This window comes from Clytia hemisphaerica, unplaced genomic scaffold (genome assembly GCF_902728285.1).
Source record: "Clytia hemisphaerica strain Z4C2 unplaced genomic scaffold, Clytia hemisphaerica genome assembly, whole genome shotgun sequence".
Taxonomy (NCBI): Eukaryota; Metazoa; Cnidaria; class Hydrozoa; order Leptothecata; family Clytiidae; genus Clytia; species Clytia hemisphaerica.
Genome location: NW_027103587.1, coordinates 643,287 through 663,607, shown reverse-complemented (window position 1 = coordinate 663,607; position 20,321 = coordinate 643,287). Strand labels below are relative to the sequence as shown.

Below are 20,321 nucleotides of genomic sequence, written 5' to 3'. Positions count from 1 at the left end.
CCTCTTATATAAAATTGTTCTTATAAAAAGAAATAACATGCTTGTATATAAATGATGACTTTTTCTTTACAGATAATCCATTGTGACTTTCTTTCGATAATGTATATAGAGAGTTTTGTGATGCTGCGGCTTAGAAAATAAAGTGATTTGATTTAATACTTTCCTATTGCTTAAAAAACAGATATATAAAGCAGTTTTAAAACTACCCATAATGCCATGCGACAAGAAAAACATTTATAATACAAACCTCACCTTTACTGACAATTAGTTCATAACAGAAAGTTGATGCATGTAAAGTTGACTTTTCTTATGCGAAAGTAATACACTCGTTTTTTAATACGAACCAGTGAAATTTGATTTGACTTTTGAATACTTGAATTTAAGACTCAGCATTGTTCTTAAATTGTTCTTATTTTTTGATTATTTTGAGTCAGAAAACATTTTCTTGTCTTAATTTCCTGGTTTTTGAGAGAAGATACTGTAACGAGACAAATCCAATTGATTTCGAGTCAACGGAGTTTTTGGAAAGTTTTCGGGGAATAAAAGAGGTAAGTGAATCTCCATAATTGGATACACGTTTTTTTTTTATTAGGACACCTAAAATTTGGCTGAGCCTGGATGTGCTTATTTTTTTTAGCAATTTTCAGCCTAAAATGTTCTTAAATGCGTTCTTAATTTTTCAGACTACTCTAAATCGACAATATGATACAAAATAAAGAGCACTTAAATTTGGCAAAATTTGGACAATATTTGACTCTCGATTTTTGAAGATCAACCCCTAAATTCGGTTAAAACTGCTTAAATAGAGGAAAAAATTGTAGTTTCTTGTCATTTTTTTCAAACTGAGGCTGCGCATGTTCTTAAGATGTTCTTAATTTTTCGACGAATTTCAGCCTATATGTTCTTATAAACTAGGTTCTAATAAAAAAAAACGTGTATTTTATATAAAAATTGAGTGTATGAGAATAAAGTATAAGAACATAAATTTAAGGATATTTTAAGATTTTGCGGATAATCTCAAACATGAAATTCCTCAGGAAATTTCACTAAAATATTGGTAAGGGTAAGATGAGATTACACTTTTTTTTTTATAAGGAACCTTAACTTTGCTCTGAGCCTGGAGTTCATTATTTTTACAGAGAATTTCAGCCTCAAAGTTCCTTATGAAGTTCCTTACTACATAGGAAATTTTGAACTTTTTGCCCCTTGAAAGATCAAAATTTGGTCAAATTAGTCCCAATAAGGTACATTATTTTCAAATCCACTTATTCCCAGCCTGAGCAGTTCCTTAACAATTCCTTATTTTTTGAACCATTTTCAGCCTCGAGTTCCTTATAAATGTGTTCCTTATAAAAAAAAAACGTGTTTATCAATATTTTAAAAATAAATCCGAATAAGACGTTAAAAAATGAAAATTTGATGATTTGATGACAGAAATATTAAAAAAAAGGCTTAAATTCTTTCGGTGGACCTCCACAGGTTCCATCTATAGTAACAATACATGGAAAATTGGTGCAAAGCAGCCTTCTTCGGGAAATTTGGGTTTCGACAGCTTTAGATTTTACTTCCGCACATTTTTGGCAAATTTAGGGTTCACTTCCGACCATTAATGGCGCACTCCATCGGTTTTCTAGAAACTTTTGATTTTTTTTTACCCAAGTTAAAGGTGTTGTATTTTAACTGGGTACCCTTTTTAACACAGTAAACATATTTTTCTGGAAAAGTTAGACAGTTAATATCTGTTTTTAGCAAAACCTCATACTTCAAAAGGTTAGTCCTTCTTACGTTTCCTAGTTTAAATAGATATTTTTTAAAAGCATTACTGGACAAATCTGTATTCAAGATATCGACATATTGATGATTATCTTCAAGACTGCTGAAAGTTCAAAAGTTTGAGAAAAAGGTGGGCAGTCATTTGTTCTCATTAAAAAGAATATTGCATAAGTAGGAAAATATTTTTACGCTTCCTAAATTCCAACTTCAGCATGGAGTCTTTAAGAGTAATCCTCTTAAAATATAAAAGCTGATCCATGCTAAGTTCAACCTTAATTTTCAACATTCAAATTAGGTTCAGTTTTAGCCTGGGAATCCATGCTATGATTTCTTCTTTGATAAACTGATGGCGAAATGTATAGCATGGTACAGGCTGAGAGTTTGAATTTCTCAGATCCTAATAACGGTTGAAAACATAGCCAATCAAATTTTGTTATTCTTTTACTGGTCACACTTTCTTAGAGAAAGCGCAACTTTCGAAATTTGGTTTTTATTTTAGTTAGCGAGGACCGCGCTAAATTCGAATTTCCCACTGTAAAAAATGTGAGTCCAATATTGGACTCACAGCTCGAACCCGTCTTGTGTACATCAAATTATAAAAAAACACACGACGGGTCTCCTGTCTAGTTCAGTTTAGGAAGGCAGTTACTAGTATTTGTTATCATCAAAAAAACAATATTGCATAAGTACGGTCATTCTTTTCACTTCCTAAATCCCGACTTCAGCATGGAGTCTTTAAGAGTAATCCTCTTAAAAATAATAAAAGCTGTTCTATGCTAAGTTCAACCTTAAATTGTCAACATTCAAATTAGGTTCAGTTTAGAACGAAATTAAGACTAATCGAAATACATAAACAAGATATTCCATTTCGTGAAGGTATCTCATTTAATGTAACTGCACACAAAAGGCATTTTATTGAATCAATTAAATCGACTCTATCAACCGTCAAGGGAATGTTTTACAAAGCAATTTTGAAGTCAACATCATAAAAAAGATTTGGAGCTATTTAAAAAAAACCATTGTTGTAAATTTTTGTTCTTAACTTTTTGTTCTCTTATCAATTTACTCCATTGAGTTTACTGGCACTCCCTCTTTCTTGTCATGAACTCAAAGGGAACTCAAGTCTCCTTGGAAAGGCGTAGAACCCGGGGGGGGGGGGGGGGCAGGTGGGCAAAAGGACCGACAGGTATGTGCGGGTCCTAAGGGTACCTTTTCCAATATGTTTAAAATACACTGTAAGGGTCGGAAAAGCTAGAGATGCACTGTAAGGGTAGAGATTTCAGAAAATTCTTGAAAAATCTAGATATTTTGACCAAAAATGCTAGAATTTTTACCATTTTTTGCACGAAAGGATCGAAAATTTGGGGGAGAATGCACTCTAAGGGTATGATTTTCACTGATTTTTGCTGCACTGTAAGGGTGCAATTTTAAAAGCCAATTATTGGCCCGCACATACCGTCAGTCCGCAAACCCAGTGCCCCCCCCCGGGGCGTAGAAGTATCGTTGCTTAAGATGACATCAACGAGAGGGGTACAAAAATTTACATTGACAGTAAATTCCTTCAATTTTTATTTTTTTTAGGTAAACCAATTCATTTGTCCGTTTGGCAATTTGACAAACTATAAACTTCAAAGATAAAAAATCACACAAAGCACTCTGTCCTCGACAAAAAGACACATCGGAAATGGCAGCTTCCCGTGATCATGGCAAAAACAATACCAGTGGTTACTCCTCATCATCTAGCGACGAAGACGTCAACATTGGATTTCCGTTTGAGTTTTTGGAAACGGCGGATTTCCAATGTATAATTTGCACCCATGTGATCAGAGGATTTACGGAGCTGCCATGTGGTCATGCTGGGTGCAAATTATGTATTGAAGAGTGGGAAAAACGAAAAGTGTAAGTCTGTTCTTTTCTACCTAAAGAGAAACTTTAGTATGCGATCGTATCGACAAAGGGATAGTTTATTACGATAGCCTTCCGTGTGTATGTATGTATGTATGTGGCGAGACATTTTATGGGGCGCAAATTATGGCGTGGGCGTTTGGCTGCGGGCGTACTACGGGCAATATTCTAAAGGTGGACTCACTCACAAAGATAAAAATTGATAAAAACAGGGCTTTTCTTGATAAATAAAATACGCTAGGCTAGTGCAAGAAGTGTAACCAAGTTTTTGTAAACATTCATCGTGAGAACTTTTTAAATGGCTGCTTGATTATTATTGCACATGCTTTTGTGCTTTTGAAACTTGCTGCTGCTGTATAAATTTTAATCATGTCTTCTGGTCCTTTGTAGAGTGTTTAAAGAGGTTTAATATTTGCTTACTACTAAGTATTTTATGTTTGTGTAGTTAGTGAATGCACCAACAAATTGATCATGCTCAGTAAGTAGGAGTTAATTTTCCACAACAAACAACAACATTATTAACCCTCTCTTCTCTTCTTCTCCAAAACTACAAACAACACAGGTATGATCTTTTTTTCCTTTTTTCATCAGATAGTTATGTGTTAATAGTGAAACCAGTTGTGACAAACAGTCAGTTTTAGCAAGTACCGTGAAGTCGGGTAACTTGCATCAGTGGAGGCTAACTTATTGCATAGGCATCAAATGACTGACCAATCAAAGCAGCAAAATTTCAAACAAATGAACTCCACTTGCAGCTCTAGCCTACCATTTTTGTTTTGATTTAACTTTGTATTTTAATGACCAAACGGGTCATTCATTTGAAGGCTATGCATGTTAGCCTCCACTGATGCAAGTTACCCGATCTCACGGTATTTCCTAGAAATCATGTCATTTGTATAATCGAAACGACCCTGCCTAGACACTGCCGTACAGTCTCATTGTACCGTGATTTACGGTGGGTAAGGGTGGGGTGTACAGTAAAGCAGATTTCAAATTAACCTATTTTCACCGCCGTACAAAGGACATTTAGATCCAGCCCCACCGTACACCACCGCACAATGTACAGCGGTCCCTCGTTAATGATTACAGTTTTTTATCCGATGAAGTTTGCAATGAAGTTTGATTGGTGTTCGATGAGTTTTGTTAGTAAAAGTTCCAGCTTTTCCTTCCCAATGGGATGATAGATATTGGCTCGCTCTTTTAAGCTTTAGTGTGGGCGTCTGCTAATAAGCCGTCGAAATGTAAAAAGAATGGGCAACAAGGTAATAAATCAAACTACAGTAATTGAGCTTCAATCAAACTTCACCGATCTTGATACACCTCTTGCTAATTAGGATTTTCATTTTGAATCATAGTACCGTTGTTTGTATAAGATTCCCATTTCCGCACTAAGATTCTTGTCTGCTTGTTACTTTTCTGGAATCTTTCCCCTTCATCTTTTTGGGGAGGGTTTGTTTAATGGGATGCAGTTTAAAGCAGTTATAATAAAGGAGTTAAAGTTTAATCTCAAGGAGTATTATTTCTTTAAAGCTTAAAGTTGGCTAGTTTTTACCCTGCAATTTTCTAGTCCAGAAGCTGGAGTTCAACTACTCAACTGCTTTTTGCCTTTAATGGGCTCTTCCAGAAAATGTCTGTACATGGGGGTGGAGGATATAGTGTCTGGAGGGGGGGGGGTAGTGAAAAATCTACAAAATTTGCCCTGTCCTGGGGGAGGGGTAAACTTGCTCTCAATGGGATCAACTGATGCTTGTCCGGGGTGGAGGGGGTAGACCTGCTGTCAGGGGGATCAAGAGTCACAATGTCCAGGGGGGGGGGAGGGTTACAAAAAATGTTATATCCTTCACCCCCCCCCCCATATACAATTTTTTTCTGGAAAAGTCCAATGATCTTGATGGTGGTGGGCCATCACTCATATCAGAAAGCGAAGATAGTATACAACAGATTTTTCTGACTAGCCATTTTTCTCAATTTTAAAATTCTACTGTTTATAGAGAGAAGTAGATATAAACTTTGCGCAAGTGAAAGAAGTCTTTATCACAAGTTCCTTCAAAGCACAAAATGAGGGTTCTGGCATCAAAGAATGAAAAGTTCATTTTTTCTTCTTCATTTTCAAAAACAATTAAAATTATTTTTCTCAAGTATATATTGCGGTTCTCTGAATTATTCTGAAATGAAAGATTTTGTTTACGCTTTATAGAATGGAATTCTTTAGTCACATTTTTTAAGGAATCTTTTTTTTAATGGATTGAGATTTTTCATAAAAAACAGGGTATCTATGACCTATGTGTACAATACATTCTCTATATTTTGTTCAAAATGCATAATGCTGCAGGAGTCACGTATCACGCGTCTTCGTCGTTGATGTTCAAGTATTATGCGAAATTTTCGACTTTAAGTTGTCTTGTTTTTTTTTGATATCTTATTTGATAGTGAAAACATAAAGGCTTTTTTTGTAAAAAAGAAATGCTTAATAAGAATAAATTAAGAACAGCCTCAAATTTTAGAAATAACAACCAAGAAAATATTGAATTTATCCTTTTTGTAAGCCAATAGTAAATGAACAGAGTAAGCAACAAATTAGGAACATTTTAAGAACATTGGAGCAATGAAATCAACAAAATAAGAACAGCCGAGCTGATTTATTTATTGTCGTACCTCCGATACCCTCTAACGAAATATTTAGTTGACATGGAGTTTTTATAAGAACAAATAATCCATCCATTTTCAGGGCTTGCTGCGAATGTCAAACGGCATATGACAAGACAAAGGTAGATAATAAATTCTTATCTTTTTCAAGTTCTATAATAAATCAATTCAGGGAAATTTCATCACTTTTTAAACTGGGTTTTAAAGACCCTTTGCAAGAAAGTTTGCGAGCAAGCGAATGATTTTCAAAACCAACCCTTTTCACAATGTTCTCGTCAAGAAGGTTTGTGAACAAGTGAATACCTAAAAGTGATTTTCAAAACCAACACAACAATAGTTTGCAGAGAGGTATGAACCCACTAGGTTTATTTCACTAACCCCCCCCCCCCGCCTATGTACGTCTTTAAATAACATAATACACTTTTGTGTTATGATGATACATATTTTTACTTTAAAACAGACAGACTGTGACCATTTGTAAATGATTAAGTTGATCAAAATTTTCAACTTCCCTTTCTTATTTGAACCCCTTAGCCTAATCTTGGAACATCCTACTAAAGTCCCCATAAAAGTTGCTGTTCCTCCCTATTAAAAAGAGGGGTGCAATCTATGCAACGATTGAAGTGATGTTAAGAATGGTCAATTAATTTTCAGAAACATGGAAGTCTGTACAATGACCGAAAAATCAAGCACGAAAAGCAAGCTCACTGCAAGCAACACGAGAAAGGCTGCACTTGGCAAGGCTCCATTGATGATTACAAGCAGCAGGTTAGTTCATGTTTTTCGAGAACACTTTAACTTAAATATAGACTTTACAGAGTTTTCGTCGTTAATCGCAAAGTCTTGTATGTTTCTGTGACTCTTTTAATTTACAAATGTAACTCTATTGGCAGGTAATGATCATATAAGATAATTCGAAGTATGATTCTTAATTCATGATCATAGTTTGCAGAGGGGTATGAACCCCCCTAGGTTTATTTCATCCCCCCCTATATACCCATCCCCCCCTTTTGTAATGAAATCTTATCCCCCCCTTTTTTTTTACAGAAAATCCGTTTCGAAGGAAACTCGCTTTCCCACCTACCAGCAAAATTATCAACAAGAAAGAGTATCAAGTATTATAGTCACGAGCCAACAATGACAGAATATAACTAGCATTTTTCATTAATCTTGATCATTTTAAAATCTAATCTAAAATTGACCAAAATTTCCAAACCCCCCCTTTTTTATTTGATCCCCCCCTACATTCCCATCCCCCCTAGTTTTTTCGGCAGATCTCGGTACCCCCCCTACAAAGGCCCTCCAAAAAGTTGGCATCCCCCCCTATTAAAAAGGGGGGGTGCAAACTATGATGATATTCGGGACGTAATCTTTTCTACGAAAACACCCCGGTCTTTGCTAGTAGTGGCAAATTTTGAAGAATTTTTCTCTATTTTTAATTTGCCACTACCTGCAAAAACCGGGGTGTTTCCGTAAAAAAAATTACATCATGAATATCATGAATACGACCTAAAACATTAAATTGGAGTAATTCGGATACGATTTTCTTTTAAACAAACTAGCACCGCAAAAAGTGTGCATTCAGAAACGTCAGATGTCGTCTATGTAATCAAAAAGTCGCTCGTCAGGAAAAGGATGGACACAAGTTAACGTGCACACATCGTTTGGTTAATTGCATAACATGCGGTGCCCAGTACAGCTTCATCAACAAAAAGGTATAACAAGTGCATTTTTGATAAGATCTCCAAAAACCCGAAAAAGGGACGGTTGAAGATGGTCCCGAAGTAAGGGATTTGCAATAAGCAAGAAGATGTTTAGAAAGAGGGTTTGATTTTACTACTCAGCATTCGTAATTCCAAAAGAGAGAAATTAGTCAATTTGAATATAGTATCTGAGCTGAGGGCGGTCAAAAAGCTATTTAAAAATTTTGAAAACGAGAAACTTTAGGAGAAAGAAACGAAATTTAGCATTTAGCATCTGACATGAGAGTTTCAATCGAAATAAGAACCCTGTTATACATAGATGAAGACTATATTTTATATGGATAGCCCAGTAATCTAGCCTAGGAATTTAAGACAGAATTTCGCTTGTTTTACGGGGTTCACAGCTAGCCGGTTCGGCTATCTATGAACGGAACCGAACATTGGAAGAATTCGAGCCGCGGATATCTGGTTTTTGTGACGCTGACGCCTTTGACCATTTGGCTATCGCTCCTATACTAAGTACAAGATAACCTATGGGTGATAGACTATCAGAGGTATTGAAATGATTTTATTTAGGGTATTTTTCACTCCAGAGATATGACAATGGAAAATATTTTCTTTTTCACCTTAGAAACACGAAGATGAAGAGTGCAAGGTGCCATGCGATTATTGGCAATATGGTTGCCATGAAAAGGTATACGACCTGTTGTCTGTATTGTCTAGCTAAATCAGCTTAAAAAGAAACTGAAAAAATGAAGCACTAGTGATGGAGCATAGTGAAAACCAAATTATTTCCAGGACGGGACCCTACCTTTTTAAGGATAATTTCAAAATCAGTAAGGGACAAATTCTTTAGAATTTCAGAGAGAATTTCACATGGTTTCGTTTTTTTTCTAGATTCACAAACGGCACATGGAGCGTCACCTTGCCAATTCAGCAAGACGACATATCGAACTTGTTAAAGCTTATTATGACAGAATTGTTGCCGAAAAAGAAAAACGACTGGTCATGAAGAATAAGGCAATTGCCGAAAAAGACAAATTACTCGGCGAAAAAAATAGCTCATTGGTCGAAAAAGACAAATCATTGGCCGAAAAAGATAAGTTATTGGTCGGAAAAGACGAATCTTTGACCGAAAAAAATCGATTATTGGCGGAGAAGGACAAATCATTGGCCGAAAAAGATAAGTTATTGGTCGAAAAAGACGAATCTTTGACCGAAAAAAATAGATCATTGGCGGAGAAGGACAAATCATTGGCCGAAAAAAATAGATCATTGGCGGAGAAGGAAAAATCATTGGCCGAAAAAAATCGATCGATTATTGGCGGAGAAGGACAAATCATTGGCCGAAAAAAATCGATCGATTATTGGCGGAGAAGGACAAATCATTGGCCGAAAAAAATCGATCGATTATTGGCGGAGAAGGACAAATCATTGGCCGAAAAAAATCGATCGATTATTGGCGGAGAAGGACAAAGAGATTGGATTGAACACGACGATTGTTTTACAAAGCGAACGCATTACGGAGCTTGAAGGGAATAAAATACCAATAGCCACAGGAGGATCTAAGTATATTTACTTCTTATAGCTGCATACTAAAAATGCAGGGTTGTATCATTTCGTCTCTTTAATTAACAGACTACATTTTAAAGATCGGAAACTTTTCCCACTTATTCTGGCTTTGGGATAGACTTACAAATTTTGAAAAACCATGAAAAACCTATAACAAAATCTATCGAGAAATAAAGAACTAACTCACAAGGCGTTTCATGCTGGCGCAATCTTTAGGCAGTGCAAAGTATCGTAAATTTTAATTCAACCTGACAGTCTAGTTAGACTGGAATCATTGAAATACGTAATACTGGTGTCATATCTTTTAAAGTATAATGGTAATTTGCAGCCTTTGCATAACTTTCTCTATTTAACTTAGATTAGGCTACGTCATATCTGCCTTCGTTTCGAGCGTAAAACTCCTACTCTTCGTAAGAGTAAGGCCTAAAAGCCTAGATCTGTCTATTGTGTAGACTAATTTAGATTTAATCAACTATTGGTTTGACTTATAATCCCGCTTCCCTTACTAACAATTTCATGTACCAAACCTTTAAAATGAAGAGGAATAGATTTGAATTGAGTTAAATTGTAATGCATTGTATTATATCTTTTTCATTGAACAGACCCACCGAGAAACAACAGGTAACAAAACCAAAACCACTTCCAAGAACGGGAATTCAACTTTATGACAGTCAAGAACAAGTCACACCAAAGCCTGCCCAACCAACAACGTGAGTAGTGATTTTTATTAGAACCAACTTTACAAGAAAATTCAGAATGAAATTCATAAAACAGTAGAGATATTCCTAGACCTGAAATAAAAAACAAATCACTTTGGTATGACTCGGCCGGGGATTGAACCCACGACTTTGCGCACCGTAGCCGGGTGCTCTTCCACTGTCCTATTGTCGTTTTGTAAGAGCATCCAGGCTGAAATTCATAAGATAACAAGTGATACTTTTATGGACCTACCTAAAGTCTGTCCAGATATAATTGGCCCGTTTTTAGTAATTAAGTTGGAGATTTGATATTTCACAGAAAAGTGCTACCAAGGGGTATTCCGGGTCCCATATCTTCCGAAGGACTTTTCTGTTTGCCTTGAAATTTATCAAACTTCTTAACCTAAGGTTGAACTACCACTGGTGTAAAAATGAACGTTGTAGCTTAAGTAGAAAAAAAGCTCAATTTTTACAATCGCAAATTAAAACGCTAAAAATCGCGAATTTTTCAACTCAAAATACATTCAAATATAGCGCTTTTGATTCTCTAAAACAAGCAAAAAAAATTTCCATAATCATATTTGACTATCAAAAGTTACCGGCATTCTTGTTTCCACTGCCAATTATATCTGGACAGACTTTAGTTATGCATTTAACACATATATAATTAATATCTACGTGAGCGTGACCATTAAACAATCATTCAGAACACAAATAGTGACGATCTATTAAAATTAGTCGTTTGTTTCTTATAAAAAAAAAGTTTAAAAACCAAAAGTTTCATGCTCTTGAAATATTCTTCATATTCAAGGCTTTATGAGCAAAAAAACATCCATCTCATCAAAAAATTGAGTAATTTGGCTAAGAACATTGATGTATGCTTATCAATAGTGATTCTTATAGATAAACATGCGTTTTTTGAGCCAAAAAAATATTTTTGAAAAAATCTGCTTCAGCCATCTTTTACCTATGATGGTAACAAAGTTCAACTCGAAAATCGGGCTCCGTCACATTCGAGGGTTTATAGTTACACATCTTTGTGCAAAATCAGAAAAAACTAATGAGCCAATCACGAGGAAAGCTAATAACGAACGAACGAACGGACAAAGGTTAATTTATAGGACCTCCACCCCACCGGTGTAGGTCCAAAAATTCAGAACATCATAACATAAGCCTAATCTTATAATCCTAAGCCTGGTCAGTATTTCCAAGACTGACACTATTTTACGCCACCAGCTTAAAATCTTATAAAATAGGTTGTAAAGTATACGCTCTTTATTATGAGGTTTTTTACCCTTTTTCAGGTTCAGCATTGCTCTTTTTTATTTAGGCTACGTCATATCTTCCTTCGTTTCGAGCGTAAAACTCCTACTCTTCGTAAGAGTAAGGCCTAAAAGCCTAGATCTGTCTATTGTGTAGACTAATTTAAATTTAATCAACTATTGGTTTGACTTATAATCCCGCTTCCCTTACTAACAATTTCATGTACCAAACCTTTAAAATGAAGAGGAATAGATTTGAATTGAGTTAAATTGTAATGCATTGTATTATATCTTTTTCATTGAACAGACCCACCGAGAAACAACAGGTAACAAAACCAATACCACTTCCAAGAACGGGAATTCAACTTTATGACAGTCAAAAACAAGTCACACCAAAGCCTGCCCAACCAACAACGTGAGTAGAATTTTTTATTAGAACCAAATTTATGTTCACCCGAGAAAATGAAATCATTTCAATCTCTAGCGGCACATCCCCGTCGGCCGTCAAAGGTCAGTACCCCCCCCCCCCACCCCCGCGGAATATTCATGAAAATTCTGAGAAAAAACAATCACAGCAAAGGCTGCAAAATCAGTATTTCCAAGACTGACACTATTTTACGCCACCAGCTTAAAATCTTATAAAATAGGTTGTAAAGTATACGCTCTTTATTATGAGGTTTTTTACCCTTTTTCAGGTTCAGCATTGCTCTTTCTTTTTTTGCGATTTTGGGTCTCCTTGTTTTTATAAAATTGTTCTATAAAAAAAGAGTCCTAAAGGGTCGATGATACTTTTTTTTCGAATCAATTCTCCTTTTGCATCCCGATTCTTTGAGGTTTGTATAATGTTCAAGAGAAATAAGTTGCCAAATTCAATGATGGGGGTATTCCCCGGGGGTGGGGGGGGGTACTAGGTTTGCGAGGTGACGGGTATGTCCGAGCCGAAAATCGAAAATCGACCCTTTGAGAGACAAAATTTTGGTGATTTTGGGACCCTTTGAGGGATTTTTTCCTAAATTTTGGTCCATTTTTTCCAAATTTTGGTTTGATTTTCACCAAATTTTGGTCAAAATTTTTGAAATCGTGACCCTTTGAGAGAGAAATTTTTGATTTTCGTGATTTTGGGACCCTTTCAGAGACTAACTTTTGAATTTGTACCCCTTTGAGAGACTTTTGAGGAATGAGAAAAGGTACCCTTATGGCTCGCACATACCCGGCACCCATTTTGCCTAAGTACCCCCCCCCGGGGGGTATTCTTAGCACAATGTATTCTTAATTTTGCAGTCAATTTCATCATGAATGTTCAGATAGAATATATTCTTATAAAAAAGCGTGTCCGTCGTGAAAGAGCTTTTCGGCTATGGTATTCTACTTATCAAGCTGATTTTTTCTCCTAATGCGAGCATAGTCCGTATAAAAACCCCGGTCTGGAAGCCTTTTGTTTTTTCGCATTGTTTCTTACTTGAACTTGCGTTGAGTAATTAGTTTGTTTTGCTCACTTTTTGATCGTGTGATTGAATATTACAACCAATCCCAAGAGGAGTAATTGGTAACGTGATCAAAAACTGAGCTGACAAAAAGCTAAAACAATAAGTTTCCAGACCAAGGTCTGACGATGCGATATACTACTTGTTTTATCAAATTATTCCATGGTATTTTTAGAACCAAATGGGACGGAAAGAAAATTCATGAGATAGTGTTCCAGGGTAAAAGGCTGTCGTTTGATGGTAAGTTGAATTTGTATATGTAATCACATGATAACGAGTACAATTCGAGAATAATTACACGAGTGCAATTTTCGAATTGTACGAGTTATTATGTGAATACGAGCTAATCGTACAATGGGTTTCACTACTTTTTCCCCGTTAGGAAAGTAAATTACACTGAAAGTTTTAAATTTTCTCTTCTCTCTATGTTTTTCTTTTATTGTTATTCATGGATTTTCTTTCTCACAAAATAAATTTCGAGTTCAATTAAAACGTTCGATGAAAAAAAATTGTAAGAGAAAACATTAAAATCGATTTAGTAAATATTGGCGCGGCATCGATGAGTGTGATTAACGATTAATTGCTCTCTACAGAATGCAATTAACGATTAATTGCTCTCTTTGAAGGGGTGCCAAATGGGAAAAAATAACTCATCGTGCGATTATACTATTAATTTTTCACATCTCTCAATAAAAAAAAAGGAGGTCTCAAAATCTTTTTGGTTGATTACGATTCTATTCATTTAAACCTTTTTTATAAGAACAGAATATTAAGAACAAAAGGATTCGATGGTCAAAATTGTTAAGAACAAAACAAGTAAAAGACTTTTAGGCTTTGCGGGCTCTAAACATACCCGGCTTCTTTGAACATTGCAAAATAACACTCACAAAATGGTGAAATTAAGAAAGTTTTGAGATCATATTTAGGCTTAAAAAAGTTGAGAACCTCCGAAGGCTTCAAAAACGTTTGATGTTCTTATAAAAAACATGTATATACACAAGGGAGTCGTCAATTAACCAAATTCATTCATTATGTCGATTTCATTTTTAATTTCGCATAGCGAAAGTATTACGATAGTCTTTTTGTGTGTGTGTGTGGCGAGAAAAATTTTTGGGCGCAAATTATGGCGTGGGCGTTTGGCTGCGGGCGTACTACGGCCAATATTTTAAAGTTGGACTCACTCACAAAGATAAAAAACAGCGCTTTTCTTGATAATTAAAATACTCTAGTGCAAATACGTGTAACCAACCCTTTATAAACATTCATCTTCATCATGAGAACTTTTTAATGGCTGCTTGATTGCACATGCTTTTGAAACTTGCTGCTGCTGTATAAATTTTTATCATGTTTTCTGGTCTTTTGTAGAGTATTTAAAGAGGTTTATTATTCGTTTACTACTAAGTATTTTATGTTTGTGTAGTTAGTGAATGCACCAATAGTTGATAATGCTCAGTAAGTACAAAAAGAGTTAATTTTACATAACAACACATAACCCTCTTCTTCAAAAAACTACAAACAGCACAGGTATGATACTTGTTTCCTTTTTTCGTTTGATTATGTAAGTTTGATGACAGTTTTTTATCTGATGAAGTTTGATTGTTGTTCGATGAGTTTGGATTAAGAAAAAGTTTCAGCTTTTCCTCCCCGATGCCAGGCGATGATGTAAACGTCAACCGAACCGGCTATCAAACCAATTTTGGTAATCGAACCATCAAATTTCATCAAACGAAATCGAACAATAGGTGTTCGATTATCGAACCTGATCGAACAGTAATTGAACTTTACCGGAAAATCTTCAGTTTGATGTTTGATTATAGCTATCGCAGTTTGATTTTAAGTTCAATCAGTCAGCTCAATCAAAAACATGGTTCGGTAATCGAACAGTTTGATTGACATCGCCTGGCCGATGGGATGATAGATATTGGCCTGCTCTTTAAAGGGACATTAAAGTAGTAAAATGTAAACATTGCGCGAACCACGTGTCATTAAAGAGAACAATTAAAATCACGTGTCCAAAACAAACTTGTAAAACAATTGAACAATCAAAATTAGACATGGTTATATTTTTTATTTTGACATGTCACATTTGTTTTGATTTTGTATCCGCTGCATACTGTTTGTTATGTCCTGGGACGATTGGTCGAAGCATGGGACTGCTGCATATCTGGTCTGTATTTTCACTTACTGTAAAATCGAAAGAGAAATCGTGTATTTTTAAATACGCCATTCCTTAACTCAATTTGTCAATTTGTATCTGGTGGGAATTGAGTGACAGGTGTGGTAAATAAATCCCATATTCTATCTTGACCGAAGTTCTGTATCCTTAAGCTTTTCTTAATATATTTTTATATGGATTATTTTCACTTTCTCCAAGATTCAAAATAAATAAACAATACAAAAATTTGATTTTATTCAAACAAAGCTTTTCGAGTCTTAACTGCTCATCATCAGGTTGAAAATGAAATTTCTAGGTTGAAAAACATATCATACAAAAAGTTGATTCTAGAATAAAAGGCTAATTAAAAGGGTCTATTAAAAACGATAAAAACAATAAAAGAATTTTCAAAGGAGGCAATAAATCGTAAACCCCCCAATATGGATTACCTTAAGTGTATTAATTTTGGCGTGTACTTAATTTGGCGGTTGAGCGACAGGCTAATTTTGGCGGGTATTTAATTTGGCGGTTGATCAATTTTGGAAATTTTGCGAGGATTAATTGGCGAATTGGAATTTTGTCACACTGAAATGGGTGAAAATTACTCAAAAATATACTAAAAAGTTTCTTCACATAATTCTATTTTTGTTAATTTTGGCGGGTATTTAATTTGGCGGTTGACGGATTTTGAATTTGGCGGTATTTAATTTGGCGGATTCGCCTAAAACCGCCAAATCCGCCCAATTTTCCCCCCGCCAAAATTATACACTTAAGGTATTGCGTTGAGATTTTGGAAAATCTCAAGAGTATTATTTCTTTAAAGTTGGCTAGTTTTCACCTGCCATTTTCTTTCAGAAGCTGGAGCTCAACTACTAAACTGATTTTTGCCTTTATTTAATGGCCTCTTGATGTCCATGGGTCAACTGATGCTTTCTGAAGGTTAGACCTGCTGTTTGTGGGTCAAAAGTCACAGGTAATTTCCAAAAAATTTTATAACCTCAAACCCCCTCCCCCTCCACATATTCTGCATATTCAAATTTGTTTCTGGAAAAGCCCAATGATTTTGATGGTGGTGCACCATCATATCAGAAAGATACAACAGATTTTTCTGACTAATGTAGCCGTTTCTCAATTTTAGAAAAATCCTACTGTTTATAGAAAGAAGTTGATATAAAACTTTGCGCAAGTGAAATCACAAGTGTCATTTTTTCTTCTTCATTTTCAAAAAACTTTAAAATTTATAAAATTGTATATTGCAGTTCTCTGATTTATTCTGAATATAAAGATCTTACGCTTATAAAAAGGAATTTTTTAGTCGCATTTTTTAAAGAATCTTTTTGTTTTTAATGGATTGAGATTTTTCATAAGAAAACAGGGTACGACCTGTGTGTACAATACAATGTGTATATTTTGTGTAACGCTTCATTCAAAATCCATAATGCTGCCGGAGTCACGTTTCACGTTTTCGTCGTTGATGTTCTAATATTATGCGAAATTTTCGACTTTAAGTCGTCTTGTTTTTCTTCTTCTCGGCTCGTATAAAAGTAGAAAATTTTAGCGCTCAAAGAATGAGTTAGTTTTTTATGAGGATGGAGGAGAGGGTTGTTTTATGGGTTTGGATGATTGATGTTTTTATATCGAGATCACACAGTTCAATTAGATGTTACGTTAAAGGGATAACCAGATGGTTTGAGATATTTAGATTACAGAAACCTTCTGTGGTATTTATTAAACCCCCGTAAAACCTCAAAGTATTTTTTTGTAACAATTTTCCAAAATCGAGATATCAAAATTTGAAATTTTAGAAAATGGGTTCTTACACGATTCTTACGTTGAAATTCTATTGTTTTCATCCTAAAAGCCAAAACTTGTATCTTTAAAATATCTCGACTTTGGTTTTGCTCAGGACAATAGAAGGATCCCACATGCCAAATATTACAAACCATCTGATTATCCCTTTAATAATGGAAAAAGCTCGTTGCAATAAAAGGTTTAAATCATGAAACTTGTCATTTTATCATTTACTCAGATTAAACTGAAATTTAAGAAAGAAACAATTGGTAAAATTATTGCAAATAATGTTTTTAAATTTGAAGAGACAAAACGTGAAATTTCTAAAATCATTTGACAATCATTGACATTCTTTACTTTGATCCTTAAACAAACTTTGCCCTTATTTGCCTTTGTTGAATTCGTCAACTTCTCAATTTATGGAATTCCATTCTGACAAAAGACATTTTTTCTCGAATGATTAGCAGTTGCTAATACAGAAATGGTTTTTTCAATTCAGTTTTCATTCAAATCAAAAGAAAATTCGCCATAATTTAAACATCTCTTTTTCCTTTCTTTATGAAAAAAATTATTTTCAAAATATTTTTAGTTCCCTGGATGTCGAGGTTCGATTTTTTAAAGTAGAAATTTCGTATCTTTATGATTAAAAATGATTTCGCACTGAGAAAAAAGTACTCATCTAAAATTCAAAATTTTTTTGCCATCAATTCAGAAATATTTTTCTTGTTCAGATTGGAAAATTTCAGCTCATAATTATTCTTAGTTTCTGAGATCTCGAGGTTCGATTTTTTAAAGTGGAAAAATTTTCTTCTGTCACGGATAAAAATGATTTCTTGCTGAGCAAAAAGTTTTCATCTAAAATTCAAAATTTTTTCGCCATCAATTCGGAAAGGTTTTCCTCGTTCTGTTTACAAAATTTCAGCTTCAAAGTATTTTTAGTTCCTGAGATATTGAGATTCGTTTTTTTTTTGAAAGTTTTTTTTACCGCGTGAAAAGTTTGAATTTCTTCACTTTCTCTTCAGATGTTTGGAAAATTTTGAGCGAAAAGAATTTCACGAAATTCGAAGAAATTTTCCAACAAAATCCGAACATCGTCAACTCGTTGCGTGATAGTTTTGATCAGACACTTCTCATGAAGGCTGTTTATGAAGATCGTTTCGACGTTTTCGTTCACTTGATGGATTATCCTCATGATTTTTCACTCGTGGACAATGATGGTGAGAACGTTCTTCATTTTGTTGGTTCGCATGGAACAGTTCGTTATTTGGAAAAGTTTGATCAACAAACCATCAAAATGTTGATCAATGGAAGAGACAAATCGAACAACGACACACCATTGCATTATGCAGCAAGTTGGAACAAACATGACGTCATCAGATGGTTGTTGGCCAAAGGAGCGAATCCAGAATTGAAAAACAATCGTGGTCAACGCCCTGATGAACGTGGATGTTGTGATGGTGTTACCAAAGAAATCTTTCGATCGTTTCGTTCGTCTTGGTAAGAAAAATATCCACTTTTTCATGTTTATTTAGGATAGGATCGTTGAAATGTTCATTCTTTTGAACCGAAAAAAAAATCGTTCACATAATGGATGGTGATAAAAGGTAGTTTTTAATTCTTTGATGCTTCGGTAGTTTTTTTGACTACTTTCCGATACGTTTCAAATTAATTATATTGAACCGAAAAATCGTTCACATGATGGGTAAAACGTAGTCTTTGGTGTTTCGGAAGTTTTTTTTGGCTACTTTCCGATACGTTTCAAACACACGAAATGGAAAATCATATTAAACTCTTGAACAGTTTTTCAAGCCTATATACCTCTCAACAGGGTTTTACGAAACAAACAATTATTCAATTATTCTTTTTTTCTTCTTTATCTTGTAGATTTGATTGATTGATTGATTGATTGATTGATTGATTGATTGATGGTTGTTGATTTCATCAAACTTTTCCACTGAACTCAGACATTCCATTACTACAGGAGGTATTGAAATTTCATTTTTAATCCAAAATGCGTTTTCATATTATTTTCGCAGAAGTCATAATTTTCGTATTTTCGTAATATTTATTGAAATTTGATTCTTTTCTTTGAATGATAGTGTACAGACTATTTGAGTAAAGGCTATAACGTACTTTTCATTATTATTTTCCCAATTTACAGCCCCTTTAGAAAATACAATATTTTTTTCATAAGAACATTCAAAATTACTTTAATTTAAATTTTTCATTTTCTCCATATTCTGTAAATTCTTGTCTATTTTTCTTAAGAAATCGGGTGTTTAATTTCCGCAAAGCTTTAAAATGTTCTTAACTTGTTCTTAATATTTTAGCATTCGAAACCATTGTTCTTATATAGTTTACATTTATATAATATGTGTACTTTTTGTTGACCTTTACATTTCTTATTGGGACCTTTTCGTTGAATATTTTTCAGGCTTTTGATTGGTTCAAGCTCTTGGTTAAACTTCACTTTGGCAAATGAGCGGAACTTGACGCAAAATGTGGCCATTCATCCGTCCATCCGCCCTCACGGCCGTCCGTCCGCCCGTCAATCCACCCGCCACAGGATTCGTTATTCATGAAAGTTGATCACAAGATGTTCAAGCCATGGATTACGAATTGAAACTCCTCGTCCGTCCGAAAAAAACATAACACGTTTGTTTATCATCAAGTTCTTAAATTTTCATTTTAACTAAACTTTTTTGGTAATATTTATGCTAAGTAGATTTATATTCGATTTTATTTTATTGTACATAATGACATTTTTTTATCCAAAATAGTGCTATTTGAAAGAAATCACTCAAAATTGAACTCTCAGCTTCGAGTTCCACAAGCAAATTAATTTCTGTGTATAATTCGTGAAAAGGGAAGGGGTGAAAAATAATTACATTTTTATCCCACTCCTCACCGCAACTTTTCATTGGCTCAAACACGTGATCACTCCCTAGCTAGAAGAGCTTAGAAATTAAAAACCCGTGTTTTTACCGATTCTCCCTGTTTAAATTTCAAATTCGTTTACTTTATCGGCCCTTTTTACGCCGGCCCTAATTTAACGCCGGCCCCTTTTACACCGACCATTATTACGCCACAGTCTGATTTTGGGCTTACGCCAATTAGGGCCGATAATAACGCCAAAATTTGTAAAAATGGCTACTTCTGCTTCAAATTAGTAAATAATGACTAAAATTTACATTAAAATGTCATTTGTCAGTAGTGAACCTGTTGAAAATTCCATCGAAAATCACTGATTTTTAAATATATTAGGTATTTCACTGAAGTTTTAAATATGGAGGAAAACAAAGGATAATTTTCGTCTTCGAATCATACCTAAA

The 20,321-nt window shown here is 34.7% G+C and overlaps 3 protein-coding genes across 4 annotated transcripts in view; 2 read left to right on the top strand and 1 right to left on the bottom strand.

The window, feature by feature from the left end:
* The window catches only part of LOC136801405 (katanin-interacting protein-like), a 118,779-nt gene that overhangs the window by 22,779 nt on the left and 75,679 nt on the right, over positions 1-20,321 (bottom strand). The window lies entirely within an intron of this gene.
* On the top strand, positions 249-10,293 carry LOC136801410 (TNF receptor-associated factor 6-like). Of its 2 annotated transcripts, none has more exons than XR_010845853.1 (8): positions 249-548; positions 3,355-3,672; positions 6,407-6,446; positions 6,979-7,092; positions 7,887-8,039; positions 8,659-8,721; positions 8,925-9,916; positions 10,202-10,243. XR_010845853.1 is itself a non-coding variant. In XM_067058046.1 (8 exons), the coding sequence occupies exons 2-7, from the start codon at positions 3,458-3,460 to the stop codon at positions 9,558-9,560; spliced, it is 1,221 nt and encodes a 406-aa protein (XP_066914147.1). In that variant the 5' UTR covers positions 250-548; positions 3,355-3,457; the 3' UTR covers positions 9,561-9,596; positions 10,202-10,293. The 2 variants fall into 2 exon arrangements, 1 of the variants encoding a protein (XP_066914147.1); XM_067058046.1 differs by having other exon boundaries at positions 250-548; positions 8,925-9,596; positions 10,202-10,293.
* LOC136801411 (poly [ADP-ribose] polymerase tankyrase-2-like) lies at positions 9,923-19,827 on the top strand. The gene is made up of 6 exons (XM_067058048.1): positions 9,923-10,309; positions 11,867-11,974; positions 13,219-13,283; positions 18,012-18,486; positions 18,874-18,973; positions 19,424-19,827. Coding segments are annotated over exons 1-5 (789 nt in total). The 5' UTR covers positions 9,923-10,169; the 3' UTR covers positions 18,875-18,973; positions 19,424-19,827.

Excerpts from the sequence above, each read along its gene's own strand:
- LOC136801410 (XM_067058046.1), top strand. The coding sequence starts at position 3,458 with ATGGCAGCTTCCCGTGATCATGGCAAAAACAATACCAGTGGTTACTCC. Across the intron at positions 8,040-8,658 it reads ACAGCTTCATCAACAAAAAG|AAACACGAAGATGAAGAGTG; the intron begins GTATAACAAGTG and ends TTTTCACCTTAG. Across the intron at positions 8,722-8,924 it reads AATATGGTTGCCATGAAAAG|ATTCACAAACGGCACATGGA; the intron begins GTATACGACCTG and ends TTTTTTTTCTAG.
- LOC136801411 (XM_067058048.1), top strand. The coding sequence starts at position 10,170 with ATGCATTGTATTATATCTTTTTCATTGAACAGACCCACCGAGAAACAA. Across the intron at positions 11,975-13,218 it reads AAGCCTGCCCAACCAACAAC|AACCAAATGGGACGGAAAGA; the intron begins GTGAGTAGAATT and ends TGGTATTTTTAG. Across the intron at positions 13,284-18,011 it reads TAAAAGGCTGTCGTTTGATG|ATGTTTGGAAAATTTTGAGC; the intron begins GTAAGTTGAATT and ends CTTTCTCTTCAG.